The sequence below is a fragment of the Carassius carassius genome, chromosome 1 (assembly GCF_963082965.1).
Source record: "Carassius carassius chromosome 1, fCarCar2.1, whole genome shotgun sequence".
In the NCBI taxonomy this organism is placed as follows: domain Eukaryota; kingdom Metazoa; phylum Chordata; class Actinopteri; order Cypriniformes; family Cyprinidae; genus Carassius; species Carassius carassius.
The window spans coordinates 36841347-36867403 of NC_081755.1; the positions used below are offsets into that span (position 1 = coordinate 36841347).

Below are 26057 nucleotides of genomic sequence, written 5' to 3' on the forward strand. Positions count from 1 at the left end.
CCGTCTAACGTCCCAGGGGCAACTCCCATGGAAATGGTAGAGTTGGTACTTAGTGCTCGCATTGATTCTGGCCTGCACTCCCCTCAGCATGGCGGCGTGGGTATACTGCTCCCCAAAGTGGCCCCTAGAGGACGCAGTTCAAAGTTCCCTCGAAAGGGAACTGTCTCGGTTACGTATGTAACCATAGTTCCCTGAGTAGGGAACGAGACACTGCGTCCTCTAGCTCCCTGCCATGCTTCGGACGCAAGCTTCAGACGAAGAAGATAATGACGTGCTCTCCCGGTGCTTATTTATAGTCGCGCATGTAGTGACGTCGGAGGCTGTCGCCGGCCAAAAGTTGTTTTTTCAATGTATGCTTCAGACACGGGTCACGACGAGGTGTTGCCCAAAGCGGCCCCTAGAGGACGCAGTGTCTCGTTCCCTACTCAGGGAACTATGGTTACATACGTAACCTGAGATAGTTTTTCCCAGTATATCTAAACTTTAAAATTTATAGTGTGTATGTTATTTGCTCTTATACGGACAGCATTTTTTTTTTAAATGTATATTCAGATGGCTTACGATTTCCTCTAACTTATAACTTTTCAGAATTAAAAAATAGATTTAATGGATTTGAAAATGTGATTTTATAATGATTGTTACCAAATAAAACAAATGCTACTGCGGTCATATATTTAAGAAAACGTAATAAACCAATATTGAAAAAAAAAAATTGTGGAGGCATATACAAGAATAATTGGTCAAATTGTAGATAACTACATCTTTAGAAATTTATTTCCTTTCATTATACAGAACATTATGAATCACTTCATACAAGGAGCATTATTTTGTTTTTTTACAAAAGCTTTATGTACAGGTAGAAAATATCCCAGCTACACATAAATAATTTATTTTTATATATATATATATATATATATATATATATATATATATGAAGCAAACAGACAGCTGAGTAAGCAATGCCATGTTCTGTTTTAAATAAATATAATTATTGGCACGACTACAAAGGACACATGGTTGTTTACTCATCATCTTTGCATAATTCTCCTATTCAAAAGACAACATCACAGTCAGGCACAGAGATCAATTTCTAGTGGCATGCATTGTCCTGGCATAAAATAAATTAATTCTTTGGAGGAGATATCAACCAAAAATGCATAACTGAATGTACCAGTTCTGTCTTTCTGATAGATAAATCTTAAAACACACACACACACATACACACACATTACATGTTCTCTCCTACAAAGTGCAGTTACTGTCAGAATATAGATCAGATGCATCAGAACTACTGGATTACATTACATATTCTGACCTTATTGCTTCCACAGATGAGAAATTTAAATAAAATATGCCAAAATATGGTTTAATATTACATCCTTTATAATAAATTAATTTGTGTTGAAAACCACATTAATACATGCATGATCTCTGTCAGATAACAAAACTCTGAATATGAAATGTGCAGACAAAACAAGAAGTGAAAAAAAGATGAATGGTTAAGCATTCATCTCATATTGTCATACACAGGACACGTTTATCAAGCTTGTGGTAGGAAAACCCAATCATCAATGCACTTTTAAGAAGTGAGCATTTTATCTTGGGTGAAAGGAATTTGGAATTAAAACGGTAAAATTTATATATATAAAAACGTATCTCTCAAATGCTGTTTGTGTATATACTTTGAGTCTGTGATCAGCTGTATGGTTTTGACAGCGTTAACATTCATGAAACATTTTGATCCAAGGCCTTTTTAATAATTCATGGCGCTATTGCAATCTTTTCTTGTCCACTGGCTTTCTCTGCTGTTTTCTTCATCTCTTCTCATCTCCATGTATGAAATAGGGGTTTTCATGACCCACCAGATAAGAGTAGCGTGTGGGGTTTATGTCCTTAAAGGTCCTCATACCATCTGTTGTGAGGTCAAACGAGCCAGACTGCAGAAGAAATGATAGTCCATGTTTATCCACGAACAGGTAAACACAACCCACAATGCTTCATTCTCTCAGCACATCTCATTTTATAATACCAGCATGCAGGAAACACACAATAACTAGCTTAAAAATTCATGCAAAGCTTATGATGGCATGCAAACAGGTCAAACCAGAGATCAAAATTAAGATCTCATCCCAGACGTAACAGTAATACACCTCTCTATGTGACAAGATGCCAGTCACAAAGAGAAAAGAGGAAATTAAAGCAAAATAAAGGAATATTCCTTCTAGGTTAAATACATAGTTGATGACAAAGGTGTTGTTGGTGGTATGTTCATTATTTTGGTAATGCTAATGCTGCAGAAGGTGCACACTTTAACTTATAGTTGTATTTAACCCAAAATATTCCTTTACATGAAAGAACTTGAAGACCAAGGTCCTTTTAAAGCAAGCCAGTTCACTTGGCAGACATATTTGTTACGCAGTTTTCAACCATACAAGCCGTGAAAGACCCCAATTTATGGAAATTAATAACTAATATTAAAGTATTGGGGTCTGTACGATCTTTTTTTTTCAACGTTTTTTTTTTTTTTTAAGTAAGTTTTTTTTAAGTAAGTATGCTTATGCTCACCAAGGCAGCATTTATCTGATACAGTAAGAGTAAAAAAATATGAAAAGTCAAAAAAATATATATATTTTCAATTGTAATTTATTCCTGTTATGACAGAGCTGAATTTTCAGCTTTCAGTGTCATCAGTGTCACATGATCTTTCAGAAATCATTCTAATATCCTGATATGCTGCTCAAGAAACATTTCTTAGTATTATCAATGTTAAAAAACAATTGTTCTGCTTATTATTATTTTTATTTGTATTTTTTTTCAGGATTCTTTGACAAATAGAAAGTTTTTAAAAAATAGCATTTATTTAAAAACATTTTACCTATTTTAAATGTGAGATGGGACTTCCATTCCTACAGCCACCTGTTGAGCATTACAGTAATGCAATTGACTCTTTTCAGTTTAAGGCGGAACCACAGCTGGTATGTTGTGCATTCATATATGTATCAGTGGACCATCCCTGCCTTTTACAGTCCCTGACGACACACCAGGAGTCACGGACTTACCTTTCCTCCAATCTTCTATAGTCATAGCGTTTGGAGTGACGAGAAAGCAAGCCCATATACGGGACACCACATGCACAACACAACAACCATTAATATGTGCACAAACACACACAAAGAGGTTTGTTTACTAGATAACCATCACAAAACTTGACCATCCATTATGATAAAATTCTGATTTCATACATTAAAGTTATGAAATATACTCAGGGATAGTCCAGTGTCCCAAGTACTATGTATTACTGTTAGCATTCAGCTAACCACAAATGCAATTGTTTCACTAATGCAATAGACCCTCTTTATATGTGGCATTGTTAGGAATACATCTTCTCATAATGGGCTTCAATCATTCAGCCAAGAAATACGTAGAAGAAAGTTAGCATAATCCAATCTTTGTATCAATTAGGAGTATGCCATTGGAGTTCAGCTGGGCAGGCAGAGTAAAGATTTGCAAATGGACAAGGGTGTGATTGAACAAATATCTGTCACGTGGCTGATTCTATTATTAGTATGGGAATCAGAGGGCACATGCAGGTTGTAAGCAATATAAAATAATATTGTGAATATGATATTACACTACTGTAAAAGTTTGGTGCCTGTAAAAAATTTTTAATGTTTTTTGAAAGACATCACGTATGCTTACCAAGGCTGCATATTTTATTAAAATACACAGTAAAAATGTGAAATATCATTACAATTAAAAGAAAAATGCTTTTTGTTTGAATATATATTACATTTTTATTATTAATTTATCCCTGTGATGGCAAAGCTGAATTTCCAGTCAAATGATCTAATATGTAGGTTTTCTCAAGAAACATTTCTTATTATCAATGTTGAAAACAATATAAGTATTATTAATATTTCTTTATTTATTTTTGTGGAAACTTGCCTCCAAATTTTAAACAGTAGTGTATATGCATACTTAAATTTTACAATAGTTATTCAGGAAAAAAAACTTCACACATAAGCTTGTCTTTGAAGCAGTACAAAACCCACTGTAAGTTACAGATAAGTATAACTGCTTCAAAAGGTTTAACTGGTCATCAATTATTTGTGAAGTTTTGACTGAAAGGATGTACTCACTAATCCATTACTGTAGTCTTTCTTTCCTGGCTCTTCAGACATCTCTAGACTGTTGCCAGTGGCATCAATGCTGGAATTAGATGTCAGATTGACACGTGGAATACGGGCGACTCCCTGAGAGGGCCACGCGGCCTGGAACTCCTCAGCAGGGTACGGGCTGTTGAAATAATTGCTGCCTGACTTCTTATTGCTGTGAAATAAACAATAAACACACAAATTGTTAACAAGTGGGATATGTACATCCATAAACAAGTATAAAAGTCTCTCACACAGAGACATTCAAATGCACGTTCCTGACGTATCATGAACACTCACCTACGAGTCACACAGATGTAAATGAGAACAGCCAAAATCACAATGAGCAGAATTCCCCCTAACACACACGCCACCACCACTAGAGCCAACAAAGAGGCTACACAGAGAGACAAGGTCATTAGACACACATATGCATACAAAATTATTACTTTAATGGTTAAGAATCAAGAAGTAATGTAATAATAATATCTTACAGTCATCACAGTTGAATCCAGAATAGCCAAATGGACATCTGTTAAAAAAAGGACATGAACATGCTTACACTTATCTGCACTTCTGCAGTTATATGAATGTTGTAATATTGCCTTGACACAAGGGGGCAGTAATTTCTATTACAATACACTGATCATTGAATAGAGCAGCTAAGTTTGTGACAAGGAAGCCATCAAGTATTTCTGAACATTCATGTTTGAGGTCGATGACTGTGGTTCCCATAAATGGAACAGATAAGTTACACAAAGACTTTGTTTTACTAAAATGATAGTGTGTTATTAAGAAAAAAGAAATTAAATAGTTCTCACCGAACACACGTGTTCCCCTGCGCTTTGTAGCCACTAGGGCAAACTGTGAAAATATTATAAAGTAAATAGACAGAATCATAGAAAGATGGTTGAGCAGACAGAAAAAAACATGAACTAAACTATGTATTGTCTCAGATGTGTGTGATTCTATACCTGCCAATATTTGCAGAATCAAAGAAATCTACCAGTCAAAAAACATCTTTCTCACCTTGAAACTGTATCAATTATTGATTTATGTTTTATTTCTTAATTGTTTTCATTCTTCAGGGAGGTCATAGATGATTATGATATGCACACACAAACACACGTGGTAGTACACACTCACCTGTACAGCTTCTGGGCTGGTAAGAGCTAGATACATGGCCAGTTTTGCAGGTACATTTAGGTGTCCCATCGTTGGCCGTACACAATGTAGTGTTAGTATCACAAGGAGGAGGATTTTGGTCACACAAATTGGTTGCTATAAAGAAAGAGACAGTAAGTAGTTCTTTAGATAGATGCATGACGGAAAGTGTTTATCTTATGTCCTTTACGTTTCAATTATGTTTACCTTCACTGGTTAATTTTAAATGTTCCTGCAATGTAAAAAAACTATTTCTAAATACATACTCTAAATATTAAAGCATTTAGCAATTATAATGCATGTAGCTTTTTATGACTTATTTAATATGAATTCATAAAAAGCTCCATGCATTATAATTGCAAACAAATGTGCATAATATTTAAACATTTAATAAAATTGTTTAGCAATGAGTTAGTTGTAGATGGTAGCATTGTTAGTGGTGATATCAGCATCTTGAAAGAATTTAATGTAGAAAACTCCAGTATATTTCAGTGATACAGAAACATCTATTATGTGATCTAGAATGGTCACAATTACAAAACATGGCCAGAGTCATGGCTAAACATCTCTAAACACCCCATGTTTGGCACTGTATTTTATTCTTATTTGAGGAACAATATTTTGCAGTTTAATACAGCAAGAGAAGTTGCTTTATCAATTTTTGTGGAACTGAACAAAGTACTGTACTTCATGCTCTTAAGGTAATTTGTTGCCTAAACAGGAATTAATGTTTTAAATGTTTGTCAAGTAAAGTAAATGTAAATAAAGAATGATTTAATATGAAAATAGTTTTATATAATTATGTGAGAGCAGCATATTTGTGAAACTAGTATAATGTATTGTATTATTTTATTTTCTATGTGGGCATTAATGCGCCTGTTTCACTGTTTTCATGTCACAGCTTATATAATACATATTTTCAAGTCACTCACCAATGTATTGGGCATTAGCAAGAATGCCACAGTTTGTCTTCTCACAATCACTTATAGCAGTATTCATGGCAGATGTAACCAATGCCTGTGTGACTGGAGAATTGGGCTCAAAAAAACTGTTTACAGTGGCCACTACACTGCCAGACCTGTAAGTATTTACATAGAGATTAGTATTCTGCAAATATGATACAAATGTGTAAGAGAGAAGTGTTTCAAAGGGTTACTTGCCTCAACCTAGTTACTGTGCTGCTAATGTAGTTTGACTGGTTACGCAGAGCTTCATTTACCTATTTGCGAAAAGGAAGAAAGAGTAATGATTACGGCTCAAAGCAATATAACGCAATAATTAAAATTTTACTCTGAATATAACTATAATATGATCAGTTCTATTTGAAACTCAATAAATGCAGTTATAATGGCGCATTCCTTATTTATATTGTATTTACCTTTAATTTTTTTTTTTTTTTACCTTTAATTTTTTCTAAAAAAACTTTTTTCTAAATAAGAATGGTATGTTGCATATTTAGTAAACTAAATAATGACATTTACTTTATATTTATTTAAATAAAAACGTTTCTATATTGCCAACTGCACATGGTTCCAGTGAATGAAAATAAATATCTAAAAGTGAAATGTTAAAGTTAATTTAAGACCAGATTGTAATGTAAGTTTGTGACCTACCACAACAATGATCTCTTTAGCAATTTTCTGAAATTCAGGTGATTGTGGATTGTTCATAGCCTCTACAAAAGTGAGGTTCACCCGCAGTGTACTAGGGAAGGTTTTAGCTGGAAATAAACACAGGATGTGAGGAGAGAGAGTGGGGGTGTTAAAGTGTTTACACTATTTGTCTTTTAGTCTTTTTACTACAAAGATTCTTTCTAATAATCACTGTAATCATATGATTTATATAAACAATTAAATATAGAAGGATTTTTTTGTAATGACCCATGGTCCAGTCTAAGAAAGAGGATAATTTGCCAAGAGACTAGGCATCAGATACGTACTTTCCACACAGGCATTATTTAAAGGAATAGTTCCTGTCACACACTGACAGATGGAGTTCACACAGACACTGAGTGGTGGGCAGGTCACTGCAGGACAGGTAGCTAAAAGAAAAAAGATGTAAACTCCTCATTACTCAGAATTACTTTGCAATATACAATCACACAACACGTTAATTCAAACACACCTGGTGCGGTTGCAGTGTTAGTTGGGTTAGTAGTAGAAACAGTGGGTCCAGTCGTTGAGTTGGTTATGGATGGTGTAGTAGCATTTCCTGGTGTAGACTGAGTTGGTTGGGTAGCATTCCCTGTTGTAGTATTTCCTGTTGTAGCTATGGGTGGTGTGGTAGCGTTTACTGTTGCGTTGCTCCCTGGTGTAGTTAGAGGTGGTGTAGTAGCATTTGCTGGTGTAGTTATGGTTGGTGTTGTAGCATTTACTGGTGTAGTGGTGGGTGGTGTGGTGGCATTCCCTGTTGCATTGTTTCCTGGTGTAATTAGAGGTGGAGTGGTAGTATTTACTGGATAAGTGATGGGTGGTGTGGTAGTGTTTATTGTGGCATTGTTCTCTGGTGTAGCTAGAGGTGTTGTAGTAGCATTTACTGGTGTAGTCATGGGTGGTGTGGTAACATATACTATTGTATTATTCCCAGGAGTTGTTATGGGTGGTGTGATAATGTTTACAGTTGCATTATTCTCTGGTGTAGTTAGAGATGGTGTGGTAGCATTTACTGGTGTAGTTAGGGGTGGTGCAGAAGCATTTACTGGTGTTGTTGGAGGTGCTGCTGTAGCATTTACTGGTGTAGTTAGGGGTGGTGCTGTAACATTTACTGTTGTAGTTAGGGGTGGTGCAGTAGCATTTACTGTTGTAGTTAGGGGTGGTGCAGTAGCATTTACTGGTGTAGTTAGTTGTGGTGCAGTAGCATTTTCTGTTGTAGTTAGGGGTGGTGCAGTAGCATTTACTAGTGTAGATAGGGATGGTGCAGTAGCATTTACTGTTGTAGTTAGGGGTGGTGCAGTAGCATTTACTGGTGTAGTTAGTTGTGGTGCAGTAGCATTTTCTGTTGTAGTTAGGGGTAGTGAAGTAGCATTTACTAGTGTAGATAGGGATGGTGCAGTAGCATTTACTGTTGTAGTTAGTTGTGGTGCAGTAGCATTTACTGTTGTAGTTAGGGGTGGTGCAGTAGCATTTACTGTTGTAGTTAGTTGTGGTGCAGTAGCATTTACTGTTGTAGTCAGGGGTGGTGCAGTAGCATTTACTGTTGTAGTTAGGGATGGTGCAGTAGCATTTACTGTTGTAGTTAGGGGTGGTGCAGTAGCATTTGGTGTAGTTATGTTTGAAATATCTGTGGTTAAGCGTGGAGTTGTTGCAATGTTTGCTGTTGTAACATTACCTGTTGTAGTCTGTGTTGTAACTGTTACATAGCTTGGTGTTGTAATTGGTGAAGTTGTGCTGTTGCTTGGTGTGCTAATGGGAGGAGTAGTGTCATTGGCTCTTGTAGTTTGGGGTGGGGTTGTGCTGTTGCCTGGTTCAGGTAAAGGAGTAGTTGTGGCATTGCCTGGTGAAGTTACAGGATGGTTTGTAGCATTCTCGAGTGTAGGTACAACTGGACTTGTGGAATTGGCCACTGCTGTTGTTACAGGTGCAGGTGAAACTGTGGCATTTCCTGGTGTACTCACTGATGAACTGGTAGCCTTTTCTGGTGCAACTGTAGACAAGCCTGACACGTTGCCTTGAGTAGATAAAGGTGGAGATGTGCCATTACCAGCATGCGTCGACATCAGTGGGGTGGTGGCATTGTTTGTGAATGGTGCAGTTGTATTCTCAGATGGAATGCTTGTTACTGCTGTTGATGACCACAAACACATAATCAGAAACAGAAAAAAGATCATTGCATGAAGATTTCAAAAGCAGCATAAAATGGCAAATCCGAACATGTGTAATGCAGCCATTCACAATTGTTTTTGTGTCAGCCTGGTACACTTGATCAAAGAAGTGCACAATGGATTTTATTTTTTTGGCGGGGGGGGGGGGGGGGGGGGGGTAATGGGGTTTAAGGTTGGGTTAGTTGGCTTGGTCAGTCTGACTGAAAGTTAAAACAATATACCCCTCCATCACCTTACAATGTAACAAGTCTTCCATTTATACTCTAAAGTCAGAAATTCAGACTTCCTAGTAGGAACTTTTAACTGGAGCACACTCCCCAAGTCAATGTTTCAACTCTGAGTAATTGCAACAACCTCAAATTCAGAATGCAAAATAGCTGTTCAATGCATCAGCAGTAACTGAAACTAAAGTAATACATTGCTTCTTATCAGTTAAAGTGAAGTGACCAATACTTAGAATTTGTGTTCTGCATTTAACCCATCCAAGTGCACATACACCCAGAGCAGTGTTGCAGCAGCACCCAGGGATTCAGAGCCTTGCTCAAGGGTCATGGTATTTAGGGTGGAAGAGAGTGGTTGTTATTCTCCCCCCACCTAAAATCCCTGCCGGACCTGAGGCCACAACCTTTGGGTTATAAGTTTGACTCTCTAACCATTAGGCCACGACTGCCCATTAAGACTTCTGTTAGTCTTAAGAAACACAGTGGTGCACACAGTGCTATCCAATCAGCTAACTGTGGATATGATACTTCGGTAATGGTATCATGCATTTTTATGTATTTTATAGACTGTTATTGATACCAATGGATGCAGTCATCTGGATTTTCTGACTTTTGAACTGGAATATGGTGGTCTCAGACATTGTTCCCATCTAAGATAAAAGTGCAAGTAGCTCGCCTTGTTGACCAAAAAACAAGCAGAAAAATATTTAAATGTAAACTTGGCAACAACAAAGCTCCAAAGGTATCAAAAATGTATTGTTTAAAAACTATCGCATCAGACAAATGAACAACACTGATTTACCAATCTTTATAGGCCAACCTCCAAGTAATTAAAGGTCACATAACCGTACAATATTATGATAATAATATCACAACAATGACATACGTCACATATGTTATGCGATAGTTTTTAAACAATACATTTTTGATACCCTTGGAGCTTTGGTGTTGCCGACTTTACATTTAAATATTTGTTCAGTATTGGTAGAGTAGGCAGTAAAGAGTGTGTCAGAAAAATTTGATGCAATCAATCCAAGTTAAAATCCACCTTTTTTACTGAACTTTTTCTTCTCCTGTTTTTCCCATCACATATCAGATCGGAAAGGTGTTTATTTTCTATAAAAAAATTAAGGAAATGTTTGAAAAGTGGAAAATAGAATCCATTGCTATTTGCACTGTGTAAATATTGCATTTGCACTAAGTGCAAATAGCCTCTGACAGTAATTCTATATAGCTGTAGGTAGTAGCTGCTCCTCTAAAATGCTTAAAGCCCTTCCTCACTTTATTAAACACACAAAAGACAATAAAACAACAAGAGAAAGGATTTGGTTCTTAAATAAGCAATGGTGCACACTGAACAATCAAGAGGGGTTCTGATTAAACTGTTTTCAGAAGAATATGCAATGCTTGGGTGACAATTGAGGACAGAATGACTGAACTTTGAATGACTTGAATGAGAAAATGAAAGAATGTTTTACAAAATTGTTTTCACTTATAAGAAAGATCAAATATATTATGAGGAAACTTCAGGAACTTCTGAAGCAACAGCATATTAACAAAAATAATTTATTGATGTAGCTGAGGTTTGTGTATGTGTTACTTTATATAATAATGTCTTATATGATAACTTAATCTGTAACAGAGGATTTGGAATTAAAAATTGTAATGACTGAACTAACTGATGTTTTGTGTTGTATGCAGTGAATGTGCTCTTACCAACAGTAGCAGTAGAGGAAGCATTGATTGGGCTGTCTGTCGAATTATTGGATGAATCTGTGCTCACAGTGGATGTGCCTATTACAGCTGTGTAAACACAGAGATACATATGTACAACAAATACATACAATCTTGGAACACAAGTTTCAATCTTCATTCATTACTTGTCTGTTACATGTAATCCAATCAGCCACACCCAGTTACTAATTAAGCAATCAATAACGTACTATTCACTGTGAAACACAGCAACTACACAAGTAAATTCATAAATTTCCAAGAAAAAACAGTCATACAGAGTGCCTGCCATCTGCAGTTATATGCTGCTTGTCTTATTGCTTAGCAACCACACACACAAAAAACAACAGATTAACAAGAAAAAAGTGAACTCCAGAACACACATATAAATGTCATGATTCTAATATTACTTTATTATTTGCTTTTGAAATTAGATAGAAATCCAAACACTGACAAAGAAAGAAAGACAGATAAATTAAGAACTCTCCTGCTATTTGCATAACTGGCCAATTACTTATTAACTATTTTCCATACAACTACACACTCACACATTAAACACTCACACCATATTGAGAGACCTTTGTAAAAGGTAAATCCGGTCTAATGGATCACTTTAGATGGATAATACATAGCAGTGCATGGACCATGTCTCAAGAGAACCGTTTTTTAAGCAAATGTTATATATATATATATATATATATATATATATATATGCATATTTTAGGTAAAGTATAAAACAGATATATACAGCTAAAATACCCTATAATCCCACATTGTTGTATTAAACATGACCTTAATACAACATCTTGTGTGTTTTCCCAAGGGCAGTGCATGACTTAGAGTGATTAGCCTACTTGCTAATCCTTTCCACACACAAAAGAGATGAGTGGGTTAAGTATGGTCCAGTTCTAGCTCAAACCAGCACTAGAAAACTAAGTCTGAATGAGAAATGGGGCTGTCTGGGTCAAAGAGCACAAAAGACTTCACTTCTGACCAGAGCAGAGCAGAGCAGAGCAGAGGTCAGGTCAGATGTGATCTTACTGGAATGTACCAAGTTAATTGAACTGACTAAAAACATATGATCTCTTATATGAAGGTAATAGTAACCTGGACAGCAATGATTCAGAGTTTTTATTTCTAAGTAATTTTTTATATATTAACTATATATATGAAAGCAATTCTTAGAAGCTTTGCAATGACAAAAACGTCTAGTTTTAATCTAGTTAGCTATTGGTCAAATACTAATTGAAGTCAATGGAAAAGGAAAGTCATACATTTTTTATTTAAGAATACAAAGACAACAACAGGACTATCAATACATAGTGTCATTTTGTTCTTCAACACTAGTTGTAACTTTGTAACAAATTGATCTACAAAAAGGTATATTGGTCTAACTTGAATGGAATTACACCTTGTCTACTGCTAGTTGGTCAAACTAGCTCTTAAGACAACGTCTTTACATTATGCAACTCGCTCATTGAGCATTCTAAAAAAATTCAAATAAGAGGTGGCACTAAGGGTCAACAACTTTAAGGTCAGTTAATTAGTTATTAGTCAACTAAATATGGACTCCTAGCCTGATGAGTACACTCACATGATACATCTGTAAAGGTCAACTGAGAAGTCAACCACTCGCTCACATTCTTTCAGGTTGCTTATGATCTGGTACCAGAGTAGCTGATGTCTCAACACTCTGTCCTCTACCCAGAAAGACCTCTATTTCTCAACCCGTGTGTGTCTGTGGCAGGTATAAAATGACATTGGAGCGTGTCTCACTCCCTCTCACACACAAACACACCCACTAGGTTTCTGAACTATGTGGCAATAAGCTTAAGTGCAAAATCTGTTATTTACTCTGTTGTACCTGTCTTTGATATATATGTAGCAACGTTACATAAAGCCAGTGATATGTTTTTAGACAGAACGTACACAGTAGACAGTGTAAAAAAGACAAAATAAGATGGGTTGTGTGTGTGTGAGGGAGAGTTAAATGTGGGGGTTGACAGGCAGATCTGAGATGCCCTGAGGCTGGCATCTTCTGCAGTCGTGGCTCTCTGCTTCAAAGCAGCAAACTTGACACCAGGCGGCAGGAAAACCTAACAACTGTGAACTGCTTTCACCTCCACCTCCCACAGACAGACACCCACACTCACTATCATCCTGGCTCTCTAAAACACACACAACCTTCTCATTCTCATAACCCAACACAAAGACCATCTCAGGCTTTCTCTGACACACACTGATTGCCCTTTCACTCGGTTTAATTATTTCCTCCATTCATGCCGTGGCTAAATTAAAAACTTTTGTTAAATATGAAAATAGGCTTTGTTCGAGTCAATAGCCAAAGATGAGTTTCAGTTATCGGACAAGCTGTTAAATTATTTAACTTAATTATTTAACTTAAATATACTTTAATTTTGTAAAATTATGTTTCCTTGTATGCATTTGTAGCATTTGCTGATTGAGCCAGATATTCTGTAGCTCCGCAGCTACAGATAAAACAGGCAATCAATGTATTTGAATATACAGAATCATAGTTTAACAACTATGGAAAGGGAACTGTTGTTTACACACTTTTATTTTTTATTTTTTACAGCAAGGGTGTGAGTAGAACAGTACGTCAGTCTTCACACAATGTTATCTGATGTTTTCACATATTTTTTAGAACCAATGTTTCCCCAGACACATTTTTACTTTGCATGCCGTTTAATGGGGTTGGGGTGGGCTATGTTGTGCCACTTTTCACTTAAAGATAAAATAAACTAAGTTACAATTCTCCCATCATTCGTTTTAGTTACCAATGACTTCATTTTGTATGGACAAAAAAAAAAGCAGTGATTTTTCTAAATATATTTCTGTGTTCCACAGAGGAAATAAAGTCATAATGGTGAGTAAATGATGACACAATTTTCATTTTTGGATGAACTATGTCTCTAAGTTGTCCTCTAAAAATGAGGAAATTAGATGCTAAAATGAATATACTTCGATGTTTAACAATGGAATAAAAAGAAGGCATCTAAAAGAGGGTCAAGAAAATGTACCATTAAAAACGTCATCTAGTGACACAACTTTCCAAAGATTGCCCCATGAAATGAATCATGGGGCAATACAATTAACTCGCTATTAAACAATTTCAGGGAATGCCATTATGTAGTGAATTAAGTTTTGGATTTTTTTTTTTTTTTTAAATTAATGAATTAAGTTAGTAGCATTTGTTCACTGGTACATCTTACCCCAAAGCATCTGGGACAATTTATCCCACAAATAATGTTCCCCTTTTAATAATTTATTACTTCATTACATCCAGAAGATTAACATGCTTTTGTAGATTTTTAATTGTGGCCATAAACCCTAGATAAATTTATATAACACAGGCAGCTGTGTCTGATTTTTTTATATATGACCAAAATAGTTTACAGTTCTGTAGAGAAGAAGACACATTCACAATCTGCCGTACTTTAATAAAAGCAGATGTAAGAGGTCACCAAAAATTGCATGAGTTCAGTATTTACCTAACAATCCTCCCTAACATTGTTACATACTCAGCCTTGACATTATTGTTCCACTATCTTATCTTCCTTTTCTCTCTCTAGTGGCACAGACATACTCTCCCATACTACGTCTGTTCCTCCTTCACATGGCTTTATCTCATTTAGAGCTACGTGACCTCTGTTTAGAGTTCCTGGTGCTCTAGAACTACTTCACAATATAAAGATTTTGTGATTTTAAAACAAAAGTGCTTCATGAAACAAGTTAATATTTAACTGCAGACAGTTTTAACTAAATGATAACAATTATTATTATATAAATAATACATTACTGACTTGTGTGAGAGAGCCGTGAGTTAAACTAAAATAACAAGTAACATCATCACTATTAATATTACTATTTAATGAAGACTCCTAACCTTAAGTTAGGAACATGCAATAGCCATGTATGATAGCTAAAATCCCATGGCTGGTTAATAAAAAGTAATCATTTTTATGTGTTTTTAATTTGGACCAGCAGTAGAAACCACGAAGCAACATGCTAACAACCCCACCATGCTAACAAACCAAGGAAGCATTATAAACTTCAGAGCAACATCTTGGCATCCATTTACAACACATTAACACTATAGTGGGATTTTTTCATATGCACAAAGCACTCAAATTTTCTTTAGTATATAGTTATAAGTAGCACTTAAGCTACATGCCTTGTTTTAAATATTAAGTTCCTCTCTCTTAAGGTTCCTTAACCACACTTCCTGTTCCTGTCTAAAACTAATGTTGATTTTGCCATTAGTACACACAACAAGCCATTATAATGCCATATACTCTCCCTTATTCTCTCTTACAAAGGCTTACAAAGCTCTAAATGGCTTTTAAGCAACAGATGGTTCCCTGGAGAAGCACTTCTGGGCTAGTACAAACTAGACAAACTCACACTCAATCATATCCAATTAAAGCACAGTGAGCCTGTACTGTCCAATTAAACAAGCATGTTTACAACCTCTAATCTCAAAAAGATGAGAAGAAGAGAAGAGAAGAGAAGAGAAGAGAAGAGAAGAGAAGAGAAGAGAAGAGAAGAGAAGAGAAGAGAAGAGAAGAGAAGAGAAGAGAAGAGAAGAGAAGAGATTCCCAGATTAGCATTACAGCACTTGCCTGGATTAGAGCTCGCTCTGAAACAAGGGCCTTATTGCACAATCCTCCGTCTTCCAGCCCCACATAATCAGCCCTCAGATGATCCAATAACATATTTTAACTTATTGCATATCAAAAACATCACATTAAAAATAGCAACAACACCAGCTCTTTTTCTGACAACATACTGGAGTATCAAGGAGGCAAAAGAATTGAATGACTTTGCTTTAACAGTTCAATAAACAAGAAGTTTCTATGCAATAGCACTTACATTTTAGACACAATACTGCTGGCTACTATGTCAACAAACAGCGCAGTTAGCAGCACACTTTAGTGGTCTTTGTTTTGGTAACGAATGATTCTGTTTTTTAATGACTCATTCATACCTTATACCTGTACCTAATTTACCACTTAAATGGTATACATTATTGGCTTTGCTCTGAGCAATAGGAACTAGCCACCAGGGCGGTCTGGACTTACATGTCGGTCCATCTATCACTGTTTTCCATGTTCCTGGAGTAAGTATATGTAAACTGTATGTTTACACTGCTTTGTAAAATGGAGGTTTTTTATATGGCATGCGTTAGGCCAGTCAACATCCAATAACATCACTCGTTGTCCCTATTGTGCTGACCCTACTCTGAAGTAGGAGCTAATTTAGTCTCCCATACAGGCATTCCTACCACAAAAAACATACCCAGTTTTTGCAGGACAAACATGCCAAAAAGCAGGTATTTAAGCTAATAGGAACTATTCTGGTGCGATAGTCCCTATAGGTACTTTAAAAGTGCACATTACTAACTAATTTGTACATCATATAAGGAGCTTTTAAAAGGGTACTGCCTCAGTAACAGTTATGAACTTTTTTTCTGAAAACATATGGTCACTTGCTTCTTCCATAAATGAATCGGTATTTGTGAATGAATCAGGTGAGTGAATGATTCAAATGATTACTCAAAATGACAGTCACTTTTTGTATGTAGGTTACTTTTAATCCCATATTTTATATATTCTCTCTCTCTCTCACAGACAGGTTTGTCATTTCTCTCACACATGACATATTTCCATCTATTTGTCATTCTCTCTTTCCCTTGCTTTCTGTCTTTGACAGGTCCACCAGTGGGACACAGCTGGACTTGGTGCCAGACATAAAGACAGGACATACCCACAGGCTATTCTTTCACTGCACTCATGGAACTTCACACACACACACACACACACACATGCACACAGTAGGACTTACTTTATTAGAAACACAAACATGCCCTGAAGCAAGAGGTGTGACATACTGTGGTGCCATATATATACCAAGTTTATTATGTGTCTAACTAGTACTCCTGTTTGCCATACTGATCATGTATTATTTGAAATGTAAATGAAATTTATGGAGTAAATGTATCTGTTTGTGATCAGTGAATGTAAAATGTCACAATAAGAGCTGCAACACACAAGAACAAATTCTGAATGAAATACAGGATATTTGATATTTATGGCAACTGCTAAACTAAAGGATGTGAAGTAACCAATCCCAAGAGTGCTCACTCACACCCAAGTGTGTGTGCGTGAATGAACATTGAAGAGTCTCAAAGTCATGCTACAGTGACTCACCACAAACTAACCCTCACACCACACAAAATGCAACACCATTGTAGCACTGAAACTCAAATTTAGGTTTAATTAAGTGTCAAAAAGGGCTCAATTAAAAAAGAACTAAAAGATCCAATAAGAACAGAAAGTTACAAACAATAAATTAACTTTCTTTTTCTTTTCTTTTTTTTCTCTTCTTTTTTTCAGACAGTGGATTGTGGAGAACAATAATCCAAGAATAAATGAATTTTCATTATTACTATTAATTGTTTAATTTAATGTAACAATTTAATTTTATGACGTGAATCATTAAGTTAGTTATTCAAAATGTTTCCCATTGACCACAACTGTGAGCAATGACATATTTGCATGTGATTATGATTTATATTAGAAAGAGCGATATACCGGTATATATATATATATATATATATATATATATATATATATATATATATATATATATATATATATATATATATATATATATATATATATATATATAAACTGTAATAGTAGACCCTTTCATTATCACGCCTATCTGTATTAAATGCATGTTTTACAGAGCTTTTTCAGAGGGACAAACTGACTGTGTAAGACTATTTAAATTAGCCATATAAAAAGTTCACATGAAATCAAGTCGAGGTGCTCTTTCATATATATATATATATATATATATATATATATATATATATATATATATATATATATATTGCGTACTTTCATTGCTTCAGCAACTAGTTTTAGAGCCCTCAAAAGTAGGCTACATTTGAGGGACTAATGTTAGCGATGAGTTAGCTATATCCTATCATGTCTAAAAATGCTGTCTAGGTAGTCAGCTCACTAGGATTTGAGTATCGTGGAGCAACCCTTACTTTATTCCGTTTAAAATCCGGAAAGTCAAAGTTCCTTGGGTCCGTTCCACGGATCATTTATATGTGCCTCACGTTTTGTTTGGTGTTGCCAGGCGAAAGTTTTGCATCTCACAAACATTTCTAAACAACAGGCGAGCATTAATATAAAACTAAAATGTAGTTGTGGAGTTTTAACACACGAGACTGTCCATGGTCCTTAAAACATAACAAGTTCAGGACATAAATCAGATCGTTAGGACTAATTTACAAAATAAAATGTATTTTCAAATGGAGACTACTTGTTGTATATCTATAGGAATAAACCCATCAGCACACACAAAAACACTCAGATTGCAGGCTTACCTGAAGTTGAGATTATTATTAAGAGGAATAGTCGACGCGTCAGTAACATAGTTCTCTATTAAAATGTCGTTCATACAAATAATAATAATAATAATGAAAGTTACTGATAATGCAATAAAGAAAGAAAACAGAAGACGTCTTCCGTGTCAAGAGCTTTAGGTCCGTTAACTCGGTGGCTTTCGGAGGTGTATTTCCTTTGGAGGATAGAGATCCGCTACAGGTGGCTTCAGAGAGGCGGCGGGTTAAATACGCCTGCAGGGGGGAGGACACTTCAGCTATTGCGAAACACGACTCTTGAAATCAGTATGGCACATTCATTTCTTTTTCTCCAACACATCCCACACTAAGAAACGCAGGTATATATTAATCATCTTAACAAATAGCCCTTGTAGAATAACCCATTTATTTGTTTGTTTGTTTGTTTGTTTGATCAAAATCGCAGTCAGTCATGAAAACAATAGTATGTAGCAGTAGTGATGTTTGCAGTGCCCACAGTAGATTTTACAAGTATAATATTAGATCCCGTGGCACACATTTGGTTTTTACGTCATGGGTCTGGTCAGAAAATGACATTTAACAACGACTCTTTTATTTAAATCAATGGTTAACTTCCTATTTTTAAATGTTTTAAACTAGACTAACTATATGGGGTGCGTAGGTATTTGCATCAGTTTGGAGCATTTGCATCAATATGCAGGTTATTTGCAATAACATGAGTGAGGTCAGAAAATCCAGAATTTAAATTAATTGCCATGGGGAAACGAGTGTGAAACTTAAAACAACAACAACAACTTAAAGATCCAGAAAAATGCAGAAAGTTTTGTGTTCTGACTGTGAACAGTCTAAGCTCCAACAGAGAAAACTTGCCAGTGCCAGAGCTTGAATAGTTGTATGTTCATAATTTGTTCTGATGAAACATACTTCCTTGTTATTTTCTTTATTTAAATGTAATAAAAATGTTCTCCTGATGTATCATTTACTGTTTGTTAAAGACTGATCTGTTTAGGGGTAGGGTTAGGGGACAGAAAATACAGCTTGTGACGTATACAAATATTCCCATATGTATGGAATACCAGTGTGTGAGTGTGTAACCTTTTTATATTTTATTCCATCACTTTATCACGGAAACACTTCATTCCATTTATTTTTTATTGTTTTATTTTTCTTTTATCACGTTACATTATGTTTAGAAACAGGAAGTGTTATTACCATTAACTTTTAACCTATATCGTCACATCGGCCATATACTGACGCACATACAGTTAAGAAATTGGACAATTATAGCACACCTTATTGTTAAACCTTTTACAAAATCTTTTTCATAAAATTAACTCAAGCCTTCAAATAAGATATGTATTTTATGAGGCTATAAAGGGATCCTGCTTTGAGCAACAGCATATCTGGAGATGGCAACTTAACAGTCATGTTTGATGTTTGCAGACTCTACAATGAAACATGAGTAAACCCCAATAACATATATTAAAAATTAAACCATGGAGATGAAACCAATATGTAAAGAGTCTGACGTCAAAGCTTTATTGTTCTGATTCCTTTCAAAAACTAATTAAGACTGTCGCAAAAAGGGTGGGAGGTGCTCATATCTCCAATGGAAATGCTCTGTTTGTTACTATTTCAAAGATGAATGTCTTGACATTTAGTGCTCAAACTCCTTCACTTGTATCAAGTAGCTACAGACACTCCCTTCCTTCTTATCACTATGGAAAATTTGTGGATTGCCAAGGACGGGATGGCAACATAGGCCTTTTGTTTAACCAGCAGTGATAAAAAGAACAACTGTGAACACTCCAAGCTCGAAAAGATAAAATTTAGCCATGCCAAGACTCGGAGTCAACAGTAAAATGTCAGCATAACAAACAGCTTGAATGGTTTTTGTTTTATAATTTCTTCTATTGGAACATATTTCCTTGTCATTTTCTTCTTAAGGCACCTATGTATACTAAACACATAAAAATAGTAATTTCACAAGACAGTTTCCATATAGGAATATTGTATCAGAACATCATGTAATGAGAATATCTTTGGCATTTTAGTTCTAATCTGTCATCTTCTGGACATTCTACACACATTTGATTGAACGTTTATCAAAAGCTTGCTCTGATGTGTCATTTACTGTGTCAAAAAAAACTGATCTATGCTGTCATTCAGACTATACAAGAGGGTAAAGAGTTCTAGAGCTGAGGCAACCATATTGTTAACATTTCAAATGGTCATAAAGACAAATGGGGTTTGTGTAATGAGGAGGGTTCGAACTCTAATCTGTGCAGGAAAGCAAAGTCATTCAGGGTTGAGTGTATCAGTATAGTCAGTTTAGCAACGACACTGACAGTGACATAAAGAAAAATTATAACTCGATAGACTTTTTTATTAATAATAATTTTCTAAGATATATATAATCAATAAGAAGTTTCTTCTCTTAACTGGCACCTCCTTACTATTGTAAAAACTGACAGGGACATGCCACATATTCGATTTTTTTTCCTTACAGCTTCCAAAAATATGTTTTACTAAAAATTGTTTCATTAAAATTCCCATTAAGTAATAAAATTGTAATTAATGAATGTTCTCGGAACGTTCCTAATGTCCAGTTTTTTAAATCACAGGAAAAAAACGTTTCGTTCTCGGTCATGCAAACAATAAGGGAACATTCCATCTCATGCAATGCCATGTAAAATCACTAGATGGATTTTAACTAAAACATTTCATGAAAAAAGTTCCATATAAGTCCTGATTGAATTTACATGTAAGATAATGCATTTCTTTCATTGTACTCATGGCAGGTTATGTAGGTTAGTTCATTGCTGGTCATTTAATTCTGGCTTTACAGCTTTATTGACCTTCAATAGACTAAAATGCAATCACTTTCAGTTAAGTGTCACAATAGCAAACACAAAGTAAAAGGATGGTCATTTTGCTCTAGCCTTTATCTTTCATTAGAACTCTTAACATTATATACTTATTAAAATGTGAGGGATCCAAACAATTATTCTGATAGGCAGGCAAATCATTATGAGAGATAGCTGACGACATCGTTCCAGGAATGAGAAACAGAACTTGGGAAATGTGCAGCCTATGAAAATGTTTTATTGCCAAGTAAAAAGAATAAATGTTTACGTGCGGAACATGTCATGGGTTTTTATAGTAGGTACTGAAACACGACCTTTCAGGGAGACTTAATAATAATAGTTCGTTTATTTGAGAAAAACGTATTATGTGTTTTGTGGAAACCTTTGTGGATAGCAAACTGGAATGTGTGTGAAAACAGGTGAAAAGTGTTTCAAGTTTTGAGAAATGTGTCATTGTTTTGAGAACTGAATGAATGGTTTGGGAAATTGTGCCAACTGAATCAATTATAGAGTGTTAGCAAATAAGAAACCTGTAATGTGATTGGAACATGATTGAGTTGGAGGAGAGGAGTTTTCTAAATTGTATAAGCAGGTATTGGCTTAAGTTTTACTCTCAAAGTCAAGTGATCTTACCAACAACATGTATTTAAATACAATGTGTCTATTGTTACTGGTTATTGATGTATCACAGGAAGTAAAATGAGGAAACAGGAACAAAAATAAGTGTAAAATGGAAGTTCCCTGAAATGTAGCAAATACTACTGCTGTAATTCTTCTTTTATGATGCTTATTGTCTCATATCTACAGCTCAAATGTTCTCAATAATATACTCTACGAAACACATCTAATCTATTAATGTGAACACATCTGATCCACTGTCTGTTAAGCAAGATTACGATGTTTGAATATGTTGCTTGTTCCTAAAATACATGTGACAGAAGTTTTATGTGTGGCCAGTCATTAGTCAAAAGGACAGGACACAGAGAACTGGGATGGATCCTTGTGCTTCGAATTAAAGCAGAAGAAAAACAGGAGTAAGTTCTTATAGTTATGGTAAACGTGACTGTTGTACAGCTGCAGTATTGATGAAACATTTTGACAGCCTATAAGAATCTACAAATCGATTTTAGTAAAATAATAAAATAATCCCATGCATGAATCCGATCAAATAGTTTGGGTTTCATGTTATAAAGTAAAATACAATTTAATTTAATTAAACTAAATTAAATTAAATTAAAAACTAATTTAAGCTGTTTTTTAGGAATGTATCTAAAGGTTGTTGTTTGTTTCTGAATATAGTATAAGTTTAATTATTCACTAATTTATGATGTTTGTTAAACATAGACATCAGTGATCATACATCTTCACTTCCTTTTGGCAGTTAAAAAGATGCATTCTGAGTTCAGATCCACTGGGAGGTGTTTTTCATGACAAGGAAGCCCATTATTTTCACACTAAATATATCACTCCTTCCTTATTGTTCTGGTTTAAAGGAAAGTGTCCATTAATGTAAACAAATAACAAATGAGTGTCGTTAGAAACATGTTTAACGCATTCTCATCATGATATTGCATAGTTGACAGAGACTGTACACCATCTCAGTGATTCAAACATAATGCAGTATCTCAAGAAAAAAAAAAAAAAGAATTCCATTAAACTTGTTCACTTCAGTTCTATTGAGATATTATATTATTTAAAAAGGCACAAGGAAGATGAGTATAGATATGAGCAGTCCTTTCATATTACACTGAGCAACACACAGTCAAACAAAAGCTTCAAAGTAGACCACAGATTTTCTCCTAATTTAGTCAAAGCTATCACAAAATGGGAAAATATAAATGAAATTGAAAAGCAAGGCAAGGCAAGTTTATTTAAATAGCACATTTCATACACAATGGTAATTCAATGTGCTTTACATAAAAGAGAGTAAAACAATCACAACAATTAAACAAGGTAATAAGTTAAGTTGATTTAGTTACTGTTTTGACATGATTACTGAAACTGAGTCTCCAGAATCCCTCCAAGATTCTTGACTTGATTTTTAGTTGTTTGGCCCCTAGAGTCAAGTTTTGTCATGAACGTCCATGTAGACTTATGCTCTCCTATACTCCAATAATAACCTCTCACTTCTAAATATGACCTGAACCATTTGAGTACAATACCAGAAAGCCTGACCCAGTTTTCCAGTCTCTTTAGATGTATGTAGTAGTATAGTATGTGTATATAGTTATAGATATATAGAATGTGTAGTAGAATCAGAATTAAAGCTAATATAATTTATTATCATAATGAGTGCTGTTTCTTTGCTGTGATGCGGTTGGAAACCAGATTGAAAATTGTCCAGCTATCCATTTGAGTTTAAGTAGGAATTGCTTCAAACACAGACATAGTAGCAGTTCAATTTGTCTGACCTCTGCATAACTTGGATGTGCTAATCACTTTTATGATATTATTTATCTTCTCAGAAAAGGAGGAGGCAAACTCACTGCATTTGATGTCAGAGAGCATTTCACTAGGAATCTGACTTGAGGGGTTTGTCAGTCTCTCAACAGTAGCTAAAAGAGTGCGAGTGTTGTTTAAGTTACTATTTATTAGGTTTAAGAAGAAGGTCTGTCTAGCTGTGGCTAGTTCCACACTCTTTATAGATGCTATAGTGAATTTCAAGTTTCGTCTTCTGCCACATCCACTCAGCTTTTTCTGCTGTCTTTTCATACTCTGAACTTTCATACTCTTATAAAAGTAAAGTTAGGAGGGGCTTATTCAATGACGACTGTTGCACTGCAGCTGTCTTCTAGCCATGTTTCAGTTAGAAATATAAAATCCAGGTTGTTTTTGGTTATTAAGTCATTGATCAGAAATTATTTATTTTTAGTGAGCAACTGATAAAAAATTCTAACTTGATGGCATTACTTTTTGTCTCTACTGAAATCTTTGATGCATAATCGGCTGCAGAATAGTTGGGTCAGCCGTATGGCTTAAGAAGGCCTTTGACTTTCTATCATATGATAAAACAGAAATAGACAAAGCTACAGGCACACTGGGTTTCTGCTTGTTCTGTAAACATTTGTGAATGATGCTGCTATCATAGCGGGGACCTGACACATATCACTGAGAGTTGTTATCGGTTGTTTTTGGTTCACCTAGAGCAGATGGAGGAGGGTTTGACCCCTGATGTTGTTGCAGTGGCCAGAGAGCTCTCACGGGAGGAGGAGAAGGCAGAGTTAGGCCCACAGGCTTTGGTGGTTGGGTGGCCCGCCATTTTTTAGTTGATATCTGTGGGCTTGAGGTGAAAGAGTTGGATTTGGTCCCAGCATACACCAGTTCCTCCATTTTCTGTGAGAAGCTTAGAAGTGGAGATGGTGGAGAGAGGGATAATATAGCTGGTGAGCGGAGCTCTGGCTCTGGTGATTCCAGTGACTGAAATATGTTGTCCTGGCTTCCCTGGCTGTTTTCCAGTAAGCTGTCCTACAGTGCTGAGTCTTGTAGCTGTTCTGGTACATCACTGTCTGTCTGTGATGAGCTCTGTGGGCAGGGCTCAGCCGGGATGCTGTGTAGCGGGTATTAACTCAATTACTAACGGACCAGGAATATTAAATCAGAAGACTGTGCGGTACGTAAAAGGAGGTAGTGGTGATACTGAGTAACAGGCAGAGACAGACGGTAAGTTGAACCAATACACTTTACTTTGAGTTCAGTGATTTTTTTTCCTTTAGTGCTTTTTTTTTCTCTCAATCACATAAACAAAGTACAATATAAAAACAAACAAAATGAAAACAAATAACTATACCCTGGGTGCACCCTCTAAATAAGTTTTCATATACCAGTAATCACAATCACAATCAATGTATTCAATGCAACCATATTGGGGAAAACAATCAGAAGTTGTTTTACATTTAACCCACTTAATGTAGTATTTCAAGTTCAAATGGAATATCAATTGGAATACTGATCAGTCTTAAACTTTCTCAATTGTGCTCTTGAGATGTTTCAGTCCCAAAAAAATAGTAATATAGAGCTGTATCTGTCTCTGTAAATGAGTTCTCTTACTTATTTCAGGAAGATATAATAGAACTGAAAATGGTCCTTTCCTCTAAGTTCGTGATCCTTTCAGAATCGAAGTGGGAGGCTCACCATCAATTACGGGAATCCATCTTGAACAAAACATTCACACACAAAATAAAAAGCCCTGGCCTGATCACAGACCAGAATATGCTTTCAATATTGTATATCAATAATGTGTTACAATTAAATACATAACACAGAAACAAATACAATACATACATGAATACCATCATCATAGTAAATGACATTATATTCAGTTACCTTTTAATTCACGTCTTTCTCTTTTTTTTTCACAGGCACGGCACTCAAAATGGCGTCAGTGAACACTTAATACACCATGCGGTCTGAGACAACCACACTGCAAATAAACAATCCAACCCATAAAACATCACAATATAACACAATTTTGACTTGTATGCATAAAACAAATAAACTACTATCACATTCAATGTGTTGTCTTTCGTTTTTAAGTCTCATTATAACATTGGTAAACTCACCGAGTCAAATTGTAACCTCTGAAGTGCCCGATCAGCACAATCACACTGGATCATCCAATATCGTGTGGTTACCCTCTGATTTATTCGGTTTTTGTGAACTTTTAACAGTTTAGGGAACATA

At 35.5% G+C, this 26057-nt stretch overlaps 1 protein-coding gene across 1 annotated transcript; it reads right to left on the reverse strand.

Moving 5' to 3' along the window:
- Positions 1–745: 745 nt before the first annotated feature.
- On the reverse strand, positions 746–18738 carry si:ch211-198m17.1 (mucin-2). The gene is made up of 13 exons (XM_059549626.1): positions 18514–18738; positions 11076–11162; positions 7443–9098; positions 7258–7359; positions 6932–7038; positions 6493–6537; positions 6251–6461; positions 5301–5435; positions 4976–5018; positions 4649–4686; positions 4455–4551; positions 4140–4329; positions 746–1937 (listed from the first exon to the last, which is right to left on the reverse strand). The coding sequence occupies exons 1-13, from the start codon at positions 18560–18562 to the stop codon at positions 1815–1817; spliced, it is 2883 nt and encodes a 960-aa protein (XP_059405609.1). The 5' UTR covers positions 18563–18738; the 3' UTR covers positions 746–1814.
- Positions 18739–26057: the final 7319 nt, after the last annotated feature.